Source organism: Stegostoma tigrinum, chromosome 27 (assembly GCF_030684315.1).
Source record: "Stegostoma tigrinum isolate sSteTig4 chromosome 27, sSteTig4.hap1, whole genome shotgun sequence".
Lineage (NCBI taxonomy): Eukaryota > Metazoa > Chordata > Chondrichthyes > Orectolobiformes > Stegostomatidae > Stegostoma > Stegostoma tigrinum.
Genome location: NC_081380.1, coordinates 23488799 through 23502889, shown reverse-complemented (window position 1 = coordinate 23502889; position 14091 = coordinate 23488799). Strand labels below are relative to the sequence as shown.

The window sequence follows — 14091 nt, the reverse complement described above, 5'->3', positions numbered from 1 at the left end:
ATCCCTCTTCCAAAGCTACACTGGCCCTATCCCCCACCTCTTCCTCCGTTACATTCATGACTATCGGTGCCGCCTCGTGCTCCCACTTCACTAACACGTTCCACCCCAACCTTAAATTCACCTCGACCATCTCTGATACCTATCTCTTCTTCCCGGACCCCCCGTCTCCATGTCCAGCACCGACCCGGAAACAGATATCCGTTTCAAACCTACTAATTCCCATAACTACCTAGAATTCACCTTCTCCCACCCACCTTCCTACAAAAAGGCCATCCCCTATTCCCAATTCCTTCGCCTCCACTGCATCTGCTCCCGAGATGAGGCATTCCACTGCCAGACATCCCAGATGTCCTCTTTTTCAAGGACCACAACTTCCCCTCCAGTGATTGAAAACGCCCTTGACTGTGTCTCCCGCATTTCCCGCAACTCAACCCTCACACCCCCTACCTGCAGTAACAACCAAAACAGAATCCACCTCATCCTCACATACCACCTCACCGACCTCCGAATCCAACACATCATCCTCCGACACTTCTGCCATCTGCAATCTGACCCCACTACCAAAGACATTTTTCCCTCCCCACCCTTATCTGCTTTCCAGAGGGACCACCCACTCCACAAGTCCCTTGTCTGCTCCACACTCCCTTCCAGACCCACCACCCCCAGCACATTTCCCTGCAACCAAAGCAAGTGCTACACCTGTCCCTACACCTCCCCGCCTCACCCCCATCCCAGGCCCCAAAAAGAACTTCCACATCAAACAGATGTTCACCTGCACATCTGCCAGTGTGGTATACTGTATCCACTGTTCCCCTTGTGGCCTCCTCTACATCGGGGAAACCAAGCAGAGGCTTGGGGACCACTTTGCAGAACACCTACACTAGGTTCACAACAAACAACTGCAGCTCCCCGTCGTGAACCATATAAACTCCCCCTCCCACTCCTTGGCCAACATGTCCATCCTGGACATCCTGCATTGCCACAATGACACCACCCACTGCAGGAACAGCATCTCATATTTCGCTTGGGAACCCTGCGCATTGATACCCTGCAGCCCAAGGGTATCAATGTGGACTTCATCCTCCCCCAACTGTAACCCAAAACAAGCCCAGCTACTGCATCCACTGTACCCGGTGCGGCTTCCTCTACATTGGGGAAACCAAGCGGAGGCTTGGGGACCGCTTTGCAGAACACCTCCGCTCAGTTCGCAACAAACAACTGCACCTCCCAGTCGCAAACCATTTCCACTCCCCCTCCCATTCTCTTGATGACATGTCCATCATGGGCCTCCTGCACTGCCACAATGATGCCACCCGAAGGTTGCAGGAACAGCAACTCATATTCCGCCTGGGAACCCTGCAGCCATATGGTATCAATGTGGACTTCACCAGTTTCAAAATCTCCCCTTCCCCCACTGCATCCCTAAACCAGCCCAGTTCATCCCCTCCCCCCACTGCACCACACAACCAGCCCAGCTCTTCCCCCCCACCCACTGCATCCCAAAACCAGTCCAACCTGTCTCTGCCTCCCTAACCGGTTCTTCCTCTCACCCATCCCTTCCTCCCACCCCAAGCCGCACCCCCAGCTACCTACTAACCTCATCCCACCTCCTTGACCTGTCCGTCTTCCCTGGACTGACCTATCCCCTCCCTACCTCCCCACCTACACCCTCTCCACCTATCTTCTTTACTCTCCATCTTCGGTCCGCCTCCCCCTCTCTCCCTATTTATTCCAGTTCCCTCCCCCCATCCCCCTCTCTGATGAAGGGTCTAGGCCCGAAACGTCAGCTTTTGTGCTCCTGAGATGCTGCTTGGCCTGCTGTGTTCATCCAGCCTCACATTTTATTATCCCAGCTAGACCCCACCTCCCTAACCATTCCTACCACCTCAAGCCCCAACCCCATCTCCTACCCACCAACCTCATTCCACCACCTTGACCTGTCTGACCTCCCTGGGCTGTCCTATCCCCTCCCTAACTCCCTACCTACACTCACCTTCACTGGCTCCAAACTCACCCCTTTGACCTGTCTATCTTCTCTCCACTTATCTTCTCCTTTATCCATCTTCTATCCACCTCCCCCTCTCCCTCTCCCTATTTATTTCAGAATCGCCTTCCCCTCCCCCATTTCTGAATAAGGGTCTCAAACCGAAATGTCAGCCTTCCTGCTCCTCTGACGCTGCTTGGCCTGCTGTGTTCATCCAGCTTTACACCGTGTTATCTCAGATTCTCCAGCATCGGCAGTTCCTACCATATTCTGAATTTAGTGCTGTCCAATGAGTCTGACTTGAAAAGGGAGTTTAAAGTGAAGGAACCCTTAGGAGACAGTGACTATAATATGATAATCTGTAATTTGAGGGAGAAGGTGGAATCATATGTAACAGTATCACAATTGAATAAAGGCAACTACAAAAGCATGAGGGAGGAACTAACCAGAACTGACTGGGAGAGGAGCCTAGCAGGAAAGACAGTGGAACAGCAACGGCAGTTCTGGGAATAATTCTGGAGACACACAAAAATTCATCCTGAGGAGAAAGAAGCACACTAAAGGGAGGATGAGGCAACTGTGGCTGACAAGGGAAGTCTGTGATGACATAAAAGCAAAAGAGAAAGTATATAATGCAGAGAAGAGCAGTGGGAAGCCTATGAAGACCAACAGAGGACAGAGAACAACGAGAAGAGAAACAAGAAGGGAGAAGATTAACAATGAGGGTAAGCTAGCCAGTAATATAAAAGAAGAAGACATGAATTTCTTTAGATATACAAAGGGCAAGAGAGGGGCAAAATTGGACATTGGGCTGTAAAATCATGCTGGAGAAGTAGCAGTGGGGAATAAATGGCAAGGAACTGAATAAGTACGTTGCATCAGTCTTCACAGTGGAAGACATGAGTAATATCCCAAAAATTCGAGAGTGTCAGGGCAGAGGTGAGTATGGCGGCCATCACCAAGGAGAAGATGTGAGAAAAACTGAAAGGTCTGAAAGTGGAGAGATCACCTGGACTAAATGGACTACACGACAGAGTTCTGAAGAGATAATGGAGGCATTAGTGGTGATCTTTCAGGAATCATTGGAATCGGGAAGTGTCCCAGAAGACTGGAAAATCACTAATATACCCCCCCAACCCATGTTTAAGAAGGGAGTAAGGCAAAAGATGGGAAAGTACAGGCTGATTAGCCTGACTCTGTCATTGGCAAGATTTTGGAGTCCATTGTAAAGGATGAAATTTCTGAATATTCGGAAGTGCATGGTAAAATGCGGCAACGTCAGCATGGCTTCATCAAGAAGAGGTCATGCCTGACAAATCTGTTAGAATTCTTTGAGGAGTTAACGAGCAGGTTAGACCAAGGAGAGCCAATGGATCTTATTTATCTGGATTTCCAAAAGGCCTTTAACAGGAGGTTGCTCAATGAGATAGGGGGTCTGGGGTAGAAGATTGGCTGTGTGGCAGAAAGCAGAGAGTGGGGATAAAAGGGTCCTTCTCAGGGTGGCACCAGTGACTAGCGGAGTTTCACAAGGGTCCATGTTGGGACCACAATTTTTCACTTTATATGTAAATGAGCTAAATGATGGACCTGAGGGCATTCTGGCTAGATGATACAAAGACAGGTGGACGGCCAGGTAGTATTGAGGAGGAGGGGAGCCTGCAGAGGGATTTAGACAGGAGAGTGGGCAAAGAAATGGCAGATAGAATACAATGTGGGCAAGTGTGAGGTCATGCACTTTATTAGAAAGAATAGAGACATCAACTATTTTCTGAATGGTGAGAAAAATCAGAAATCTGAAGTGCAAAGGGATTCAGAATCCTTGTCCAGAATTCTCTTAAGGTAAACTCGCGAGTTGAGTTGGTAGTTAGGAAGACAAATACAACGTTGGTATTTATTTTGAGAGAACGAGAATATAAACTCAGGAATGTACTTCTCAGGCTTTATAAAGCTCTGGTCAGATCACATTTTAGAGTATTGTGAGCAATTTTGGGCCCCGTACCCAGGATGGATGTAGTGGCCCTAGATCCACAGGAGGTTCCCAAGAACGATCGCAGGAATGAAAAGCTTAACATATGAGGAATATTTGAAGAATCTGGGTCTATACTCAATGGAGTTTAGTTGGGTGAAGGGGGATCTAATCAAAACTTACAGATTACTGAGTGAACATTGGGAAGATGTTTCCAATGGCAGGAGAGACCAGGGCCAAGGGCACAGCCTAGAGTAAAAGGTAGACTCTTTAGAATGGAGAAAGGGAGAAACCTCTTCCGCAAGAAAGTGGTGAATCTATGGAATTAATTGCCACAGAAGATTGTGGAGGCCAGGTCATTGAGTATACTTAAGACAGAGATAGCAAGGCTTTTGATTGTCAAGGGGATCAACAGTTATGGGGAGAAAGTGGGAGAATGGAGTTGAAAAACTTATCAGCCATGATTGAATCGCACAGCAGACGCAGTGGGCCGAATGGCCAAATTTCTGCCATTAAGTCTTACGGTGCCAGAAACCTGGCTCCAAGTTCACTCCCTTGAGAAACCAAACCCTCATCAGTTTCCAAAATGGAAAACCAATTTATGAGTGGGACTCCTGCACTGCTTACCTGTTTTTCTTTGACTGCCTGGTATTCACAGATTCCCTTCATTCATCCAGACCCTTGATCTGTGGTGCCACAAATGTCTCAACGTGCCAAGTCTCAGCCTTGCTGACATACCATAGTGTCACCAGCTGCCTCGAGCTCCGAAAGCCAAAGTGCACAGTTCTGTAGTAGGGAGCACTTCATGTACGTGGTCATCTAAGACTCAGATAAGATCCATGACTTCCTACATATATCAGATCACACTTTCCACTCGGCTGCCCTCATCTGTGATGATGTGAATTCAAACTTAGTCTTTCTTACTAACTTTTCTAAACCATTAATCTAAAATGATACTCTCCTTACCTTTAGTCTCCTTTTCTTATTGTTATTTTTTCCCTGATTTTTCAGTTAATCTAGAGATAATCCACTTTAACTCCCACTCTCAATCCCCTAATGACATGTCCATCCTTGGCCTGCTCCACTGTCAGAGTGAGGCCAAATGTAAACGGAAGGAAGAACACCTCATATTTTGCCATGGCAGCTTATAGCCCAATGGCCCAAGTATCAATTTTGCCAGCTTCAAAATCTCTCTGCCCCCAACCTATTCATCTTCTGACTCACCAATCCGCTCTGCCCTTCCCACTGACCAACCACAATAAACCCCTACCTGCATCCACCTATCTCCATCTCACCTACGTTCACCCCTCCCTCTATTTATTTCTGGGCACTCCTCCTCCTCCTTCCCAGACCTGATGGAGGGACCCAAAACGTTGACTTTCCTGTTCAATGGGCGCTGTCTGTGTGTTTCTAGCTCTACATTTCTTGATTCTAGCTTCCAGCATCTGTAGCCCTTACTGCATCCAAGTCTGAACAGGTGGAACTTGACCCTGAGACTCCCGGTGCAAAGATACTACCACTGCATCACAAGCATTAGCTAGCATGTTTCAAGACTATCAGACATATTAAAGCACTTTACAGCCAGTGAGAATTTCTTGGTGTAGAACACTGTTGAATTGAAGGTATTACAGCAATTTGGAGACAGAAAACTCCCACTAATAAATGTCATTATTCTTTTGCCTTTTAGATCCCCAGGGTGAGCTCCCCTCCTCTTTGAAGTAAGGTCATAAACTATTTTACATATATTTGATTTTAATTTATTTATTGTCACATGTATTTTGTTACAAAATACAGTGAAATGTGTTGTATAGTGTTGCCACTTTACAGCACCATCTTAAAACACAGAAAAATAAACAAGAACATTGAATGGAAAGGCAGAAAGATGAAGAAACAAAGAAACAAAGTGTTCAACTTTACAGTTCTTCTTGTTAAGTGCTCCATCATGGGCATGATAATCATGCACAAGTCGCCCACACTGCACCACTGCTGAAATGAAAGTCACCACCCTTCAGTGCCAGTTCGCCTCCACTAATGCCCTGACCACGATGAATCCTCAATGGACCTTGCTAATGCAGATGCCACTGATGCTTGCAGGTTCCACAGTGCCCCAAACTTGACTCCACCACTGCCACAAATCTACTTCAAGTCCACCTTGGCAATGAAGCTGGGTCTCGCACTGGGCACAAACTCACCTCCACGAATCTGCCCTGGACACGGACACAGATGCTGCCGGGAACCCAAACTTGCCTCCACTGCAGCAGCCTCGAGTCAGTGCTCGGACCACCTTAATGATGCAGAATCCATGGGAGCCCAAATTTGCTTCCAATGCTGCCACCATGACTGAGCTCTTCAAGTGGTACATAAAAACAAATGAGAGAGAGAAAAAGAAAAGAAACCAAAAGAAAAGTAGACGCAGCGGATGAGCCCTGTAAGTAAGTGTTTGTCAAACATACCATATAATAATCTGATCAATATAACTGGGACTCAGAATAGTAGGGTCACTGTAAGCTAGGATAAAGCTGCTCCCCTAGAGACAGAAAACAGATGATGGTAAACAGTTCTTTTTCAGACTGGAGAGTGGTAGAAAGTGATGTTTGCCAAGGTTCAGTGTTAAGACCACAGATTCTTTATAATATTCAAAGTTTTAAAATCTATAATGTTGAATAATATTTCAAGATAATGATATAAACATTAGAAGTGTGGCAAAGAATGAGGATGAAAATGACTACCTACAACAGCTCTGAGGAAGGGTCACTCAACTTGAAACGTTACCTCTAATTTCGTTCCAAAGATGCCGCCAGACCTGCTGAGCTTTTCCAGCAATTTCTATTTTTGTAACGACAACCGGACATAGGCTCACAAAATGGCAGACAAGTGACAGATCGAATTGAATACAAAGAAAATCAGATACTTTGGCATAATGACAGGGAGAGCCAATTATATGTTCGATACACAGTTCCAAAGTGCAAATGGGTCTAAGGGTCCATTTATACAGATCTTTGAAGATGAAAGGATATATTGTGAGTGATTAGCAATGTCTATGAGATCTTCAGCTTAATTAAAGATGTAAGTACCCCTGGGAGATGTCAGAAGAGATTTGCCTCAGTGGTTCTATGGACGAGATATTTTAGCTTCAATGTCAGATTGGAGTTGGTGGGGTTGTCCTCCTTGGAGAAGAAATTTGGCACAGATGTCTTACTATAGGTTTGAATAAGACAAACAATTAAAGGCTGTTTCCATTTTCTGATGACACAAGGAACAACATTTGAGGCAAGAAATTCAAAGACAGACATAAGAAGGAACCATTCTACTTCTCAAAATGATAATAACCTGGAACTTTTGCCAATGAAGTTAGTAGAACAGTCAATTAATCATTTCAAAAGGAAACTGGATAAACACTCTGGAGGGAAATAAATTTGCATGGCCACAGAGGCAGAGTTGAGGAATGGAACTGATTTGAATTGCTCTGTGAAGTGCTGGCATGTTGCAAAGATACAAGGCATGGGTGCCATGTTCCCTCTGACTTTCAAGCAACATATGAAGGGGCTGAGACACGTAACGATGAGGTTGATGTAATCAAGAATACGGTCAAAATCTAACCCTGCCAGACCCTCTGACCAACTCAACATCAACACAGAAAGGATGTGTAGCCATCGGTGCCTTCCATCAAGATGTGAGGAAGTCTGCTGTGAGAGATAATGGGAGATGCTGGAGAATCCAAGATAACAAAGTGTGGAGCTGGATGAACACAGCAGGCCCAGCAGCATCTCAGGAGCACAAAAGCTGACTTTTCGGGCCTAGACCCTTCAACAGAGAGGGGGATGGGAGAGGGTTCTGGAATAAATAGGGAGACAGGGGGAGGCGGACCACAGATGGAGAGAAAAGATGATCGGTGCAGAGGAGAGTATAGGTGGGGAGGTAGGGAGGGGTTAGGTCAGTCCAGGGAAGACGGACAGGTCAAGGAGGTGGGATGAGGTTAGTAGGTAGGAAATAGAGGTGCAGCTTGAGATGGGAGGAAGGGATGGGTGAGAGGAAGAACAGGTTAGGGAGGCAGAGACAGGCTGGGCTGGTTTTGGGATGCAGTGGGGGGAGGGGTCAAGCTGGGCTGGTTGTGGGATGCGGTGGGGGAAGGGGAGATTTTGAAGCTGGTGAAGTCCACATTGATACCATTGGGCTGCAGGGTTCCCAAGCAGAATATGAGTTGCTGTTCCTGCAACCTTCAGGTGGAATCCTTGTGGCACTGCGGGAGGCCCATGACGGACATGTCATCTGAAGAATGGGAGGGGGAGTTAAAATGGTTCGCGACTGGGAGGTGCAGTTGTTTATTGCGAACCGAGCGGAGGTGGTCTGCAAAGCGGTCCCCAAGCCTCCGCTTGGTTTCCCCAGTGTAGAGGGAGCCACACCGGGTACAACGGATACAGTATACCACATTGGCGGATGTGCAGGTGAACCTCTGCTTAATATGGAAAGTCATCTTGGGGCCTGGGATGGGGGTGAGGGAGGAGGTGTGGGGGCAAGTGTAGCACTTCCGGCGGTTGCAGGGCAAGGTGCCGGGTGTGGGGGGGGTTGAAGGGGAGTGTGGAGCGAACAAGGGAGTCACGGAGAGAGTGGTCTCTCTGGAAGGCAGAAAAGGGTGCGGATGGAAAAATGTCTTGGGTGGTGGTGGGGTCGGAATGTAGATGGCGGAAGTGTCGGAGGATGATGCGTTGTATCCGGAGGTTGGTGGGGTGCTGTGGGAGAACGAGGGGGATCCTCTTTGGGCAGTTGTGGCGGGGGCCGGCTGTGAGGGATGTGTTGCGGAAAATGCGGGAGACGCGGTCAAGGGCATTCTCGACCACTGCGGGGGGCAAGTTGCGGTCCTTGAAGAACTTGGACATCTGGGATGTGCGGGAGTGGAATGCCTCATCCTGGGAGCAGATGCAGCGGAGGAATTGGGAATAGGGGATGGAATTTTTGCAGAAGGGCGGGTGGGAGGAGGTGTATTCTAGTTAGCTGTGGGAGTCGGTGGGCTTGAAATGGACATCAGTTACAAGCTGGTTGCCTGAGATGGAGTCTGAGAGGTCCAGGAAGGTGAGGGATGTGTTGGAGATGGCCCAGGTGAACTTGAGGTTGGGGTGGAAGGTGTTGGTGAAGTGGGTGAACTGTTCGAGCTCCTCTGGGGAAGCAAGAGGCGGCGCCGATACAGTTATCAATGTAACGGAGGAAGAGGTGGGGTTTGGGGCCTGCGTAGGTGCGGAAGAGGGACTGTTCCACGTAACCTACAAAGAGGCAGGCATAGCGGGGGCCCATGGCCACCCCCTTTGTCTGTAGGAAGTGGGAGGAATCGAAAGAGAAGTTGTTGACGGTGAGGACGAGTTCGGCTAGGCGGATGAGGGTGTCGGTGGATGGGGACTGGTCGGGCCTGCGGGACAGGAAGAAGCGGAGGGCCTTGAGGCCATCTGCATGCGGAATACAGGTGTATAGGGACTGGACATCTATGGTGAAAATGAGGTGTTGTGGGCCAGGGAATTGGAAGTTCTGGAAGAGGTGGAGAGCGTGGGTGGTGTCACGGATGTAGGCAGGGAGTTCCGGGACCAAAGGGGAGAAAATGGAGTCCAGATAGGTGGCGATGAGTTCAGTGGGACAGGAACAGGCTGAGACAATGGGTCGACCAGGGCAGGCAGGTTTGTGGATTTTGGGAAGAAGACAGAAACGGGCCGTGCGGGGTTGGGGAATAATAAGGTTGGAGGCTGTGGGTGGGAGGTCCCCTGAGGTGATGATGTCATGAATGGTGTTGGAGATGATGGTTTGGTGCTCGGGGGTGGGGTCATGATCGAGGGGGCGGTAAGAGGTGGTGTCGGAGAGTTGGCGTTTGGCCTCGGCGATGTAGAGGTCAGTGCGCCGTACTACCACTGTGCCACCCTTGTCTGTGGGTTTGATGGTGAGGTTGGGGTGGGAGCGGAGGGCTGCCCGTTCTGCGGGGGAGAGGTTGGAGTGGGTGAGAGGGGTGGAGAGGTTGAGGCGGTTAATGTCTCGGAGGCAGTTGGAGATGAAGAGGTCGAGGGAGGGTAGGAGGCCTGGGGGTGGTGTCCAGGAGGACAACTTGTGTTGGAGGCGGGTGAAGGGGTCAGTGGAGGGAGGGTTAGGCTCCCGGTTGAAGAAGTAAGCGTGGAGGTGAAGACGGCGGAAAAACTGCTCTATGTCCAAACGTGACTGGTATTTGTTGATGTGTGGTTGTGGGGGGACAAAGGTGAGCCCCTTGCTTAGGAATGACCGTTCATCCTAGTCAGTGGGAGGTCTACAGGGATGGTGAAGACTCAGCAGGGCTCTGTGTGGCTGTCTACTCTGGGGTTCCCGGCTGTTGAGGTTGTGGGCGGAGCGATGAGATCGTCAGCTGTGGGCGGGGTTCCGTCGGCATCAGCCATGGGCTGGGTTCCGTCGGCAGTGGGAGGAACAGGGTGGGCGGCGGCAGCAGCGGTGAGGGTGGTGTGTGGTGTTACAACTGGAAGTGGAGGTGGTGACTGCCGCAGCAGTCGCATCTGCGGTCCCAGAAGTGGTGTGCCCAGCGGTGGCAGATGTGTCGTCATCGGTGGGGTCTCCGGCCATGTCCTCATGGTCAATGGTGGCGGGTGCTTGGTGGGGGAGGGGCAGGGACTGGCTCGGGATTTGGGAGGTGCAGGAATCCTTTTCAAGGTGCCAGGAGCCAATGAGTTTGTAGTACTTACGATTTTTGGAGTCCAGTAAAGCTGAGTAGAACTGGTGTTCAGTCTGTGGATCCTGTGGAGGATAAAAAACAGGAGAGGTCCTTTGCTGGTCTGGGAGAGGGAGGCTCTGAGCTGGGGCAGGCTGGATTGCAATGCCTGGAGGTGCCGACGCAGGACTCGCAGGGAGAAACGCTTCTGAAGGGTCTGAATGCTCTGGGTGTAGAGGTGGTCACGGTTGGGGCAAAATTGGGAAGGCTTGAATGTAGACTGTGGTCCATTGGGGATGATCCAGTTCCGTAGGCAGGTGCTGAGGAAGGTGATGTGGCTGTGGTACCTGGTTTGCTTCACGACATGGTCGAGCAGTTTCAAGGATGAAGAGATTGCAAGAGAGTTGCAGTGGGAGAGAGATTCCCTGAGGTTGGTCCGGAGGGAGGAGGGTAACTTCTTCAGGTTAGGCATCCCTGGAAGAGGCCTCGCAGTGAGGTTAAAATTGTATCAGAGATAATGGGAACTGTAGATGCTGGAGAATCCAAGATAACAAAGTGTGGAGCTGGGTGAACACAGCAGGCTAAGCAGCATCTCAGGAGCACAAATGCTGACGTTTCGGGCCTAGACCCTTCATCAGAGAGAAGTCTGTTGAGGTGTTCGTGTATGAGAAACTGCCATGGGCATCCCAGTTGCATTAATCTCAACTTCTACCATAAGAAGTGCACTCAGTTAGTTTAGTCAAGAGAAAAGTGTGCTACGTCAGCAGTACTGGCACACCTTGTTGATCCTTACTGTGGTTGTGATTACGGAAAAGGATTCAATGTAATGAAATAATTAATGTCACATCCACAATTCTAACTATTGATGGCTTTAAGATTCACAAATAACGAAAGGGGGGGTGGACACATTTGAAATAGAACAGTTTGAGAACTGTCATGCAGGCAGTGGGGAAACAGAGGAAACATTATGCCTTGTGCACTTCCTAAATTTGCTCATTCACTTTGGAAAAAGTGAGTTTAGGTCATTGGACCTCCAGTTTGAAGGGATCTAACAGAAAATTGGCTGAACAGATGGGCCTAGCTCCCTTTCCATCCTGCTTGCTGTGTTGACGGCTCAGCCAGACCCGTGGAGCACCTCACAAGGGTTAGATTACCCTGGTCCTTCTTAACACCGAAGGCAGTACCTCTCCTCCAATTCTCCTTCATCAAGATCCCATCTGATAGGAGGGTTATTCTTTTAAGGGTGCAACATACCACTCCAATTCAAGAATCCTTGAGTGACTGTACTGGAAAACATCCCCTAATCTGTCTACCAGAACCAAATCTTGAGGACTACAGTGCCTGCTCTATGGTGGCCCTGGTATGGCGACAGGAGGCTGCTGAAGCATTTCTGTGCCTCAACTGGTTTCATAATAGTTGTTAGCAGATATCTATTTAATGGATTGCTGCTGGAGAAATGAGGCTCTCTGCCTGATTAAGTGATTCTTCAACCAAAGTGGACTATAGGATTCAGGAAGCCCAGTTGTGTTGGTATACCAAATCGGGACATCACCTTGGCTCCCTCCCTGCCTTGTGCACAACCGCTCGATATGCCTTAGGACTAAAGGCTCATAATTAGTGCAAAAATAGCTGCTCATTATTGTTGTTTATCTCCAAATCTAAGCTGCTCAGCTCAATATCCAAAGATGGCTTTTCCTTCCTTCAGAAGGCTGATCATAGCTGCCCCCGAAGCGCACTAACCCTTGTTTGGTCGCTCCCCCCCCAATAACACTATGAGGCTGCATACTCTATAGCCACTCCACCTCACTAACCATTCCACCTTTTGTGCTAATCTCCTACTTCCCCACACACTCCTATAACATTGAACAAAACTTTTTAAAAATCACATCTGAAGTGGGGCTTGAACCCAAGGTTTCTGCCCAGATGCAGGAACGCTAGCACGGCATGACAGAGCACCCATATATTTGCACAGATTTTCTAATCTGCCAGTTAAGAGACGTGACTGTACACTTCTGCGGCAGGGGAGACTTCAACCTAGGCCTCCTCACTCGAGCCCACATCACATCCTGTAAAATGTTATTTTCTCGTTAAATTACTTTTGATAGAGACTTTAACCAACCTACCTAGATGTGTTATGATAGCCCTGGTACTGAGGCAGCACCTGTCTGCAGCAGGTAAGATTTGAATACAGGTCTTTAGGTCCATAGGCAGAGGCATTACTACTGCACTACAAGTCTCTCAATTATACTTTTACACAATATTTTTCTAAACAACCTGTTCAGATACATTATTACACATCTGTGGAGCAGGGAAACTTGAACCTGGGACCAATAGTCCAGCAACAGGGACACATATCTTTACAGGTCCAGAGGTGCCATCACACACACACACAAACAAACACCACCAAATTACCATAACTTTCTTTTTTACCCTGCACCTTGTTTATACCCAGAAGTGCTATCTCACACAACTAAGTGACCTTCCCACTACTAAAATCACCATGACTGCTTTTTTTTAAAAAACTTACCAACAACCACCACCAGTAAAGTAAAACACCCGTTTTAGATATTAGATGCTTACAAGCAAAGGCCATTACTGGCGATGCAAACCATCTAAACGGGGGGGAGGTGGATGGGGAAGGGACTAAATCAAACTGGAGTTGCTGGAAGAAATGAAGAAGTGTATACCCTGCGGCGCCCACCTCTCTATAACGTCATGGAGTACACTGAAGAGACACCCAGCCATGAACCATATTCTTACACATTATTTCTATCCATCTGGTTCGAATACCTCAGTTGAAGCAGTTCCCCGGCCCAGAACCAGCTCCCGCTCAAGGCCGCGGCTGGGATTCATGACCGGAAATCACGTGGGCCTGTGCGGCCAGTTTCTTCCTCCGGTGAGAGGTCGGAACCAAACTGCGGTGGCAGAGCGGCTGTCAGGGCCCGAGAGCGGAAGCAGGATGGAGGTGTAAGTTCTCTTCAAATGTTTGCTCCAGTTTTTAGATCAACGTTGCCTCATCAAAGTCACTAGCAGCGTTTAAACGGAGTCGGGTGTCCGGCACGGGGAGAAAAACAGAAACTACGGCTCTCTTCATAGCTTTTCAGTCTGTCTTTTGGATTTTTCGCTGATTTTAGAAAACCCGCCTTCAGTCTTTTTCAACACTTTTCTTTCACAACAGACAAAACTCGTTCTTTTTGGTTGTCCTGTGTATTTTGTGCAAATAGCCCGATTTTTGTTTTGGTGTGAGTCTCTTATGTCTGCTGAATGAATAATTCATTTATGCAGCTCGGGAAGTTTGGCCAAGCAGTGATGGTTTGTGAGGTTATGAATTGTGCGGCAATTAAGAACGAAACATAGGATAAGTCTGGTTGGACTCAGTACCTGTGTCTTTTATTTTGGTCCAGTATGTTCAACGTGTGGCAGACCATGCGTGTGGTTGAAGGGACAAGCAATGTCAGTATCGCAACACGT

The 14091-nt window shown here is 48.5% G+C and overlaps 2 protein-coding genes across 2 annotated transcripts in view; one reads left to right on the top strand and one right to left on the bottom strand.

Annotated features, from left to right (window-relative positions):
- Positions 1–8372: 8372 nt before the first annotated feature.
- LOC132211035 (uncharacterized) lies at positions 8373–13434 on the bottom strand. The gene is made up of 2 exons (XM_059655490.1): positions 13381–13434; positions 8373–10706 (listed from the first exon to the last, which is right to left on the bottom strand). The coding sequence occupies exons 1-2, from the start codon at positions 13395–13397 to the stop codon at positions 10247–10249; spliced, it is 477 nt and encodes a 158-aa protein (XP_059511473.1). The 5' UTR covers positions 13398–13434; the 3' UTR covers positions 8373–10246.
- Positions 13435–13517: 83 nt separating this feature from the next.
- Positions 13518–14091, top strand: part of crcp (calcitonin gene-related peptide-receptor component protein) — a 76541-nt gene continuing 75967 nt past the window's right edge. The window contains exon 1 of the mRNA XM_048557516.1: positions 13518–13587. Within this exon, the coding sequence (XP_048413473.1) occupies positions 13580–13587 (8 nt within the window). The 5' untranslated portion in view covers positions 13518–13579. The remainder of the gene's footprint in view (positions 13588–14091) is intronic.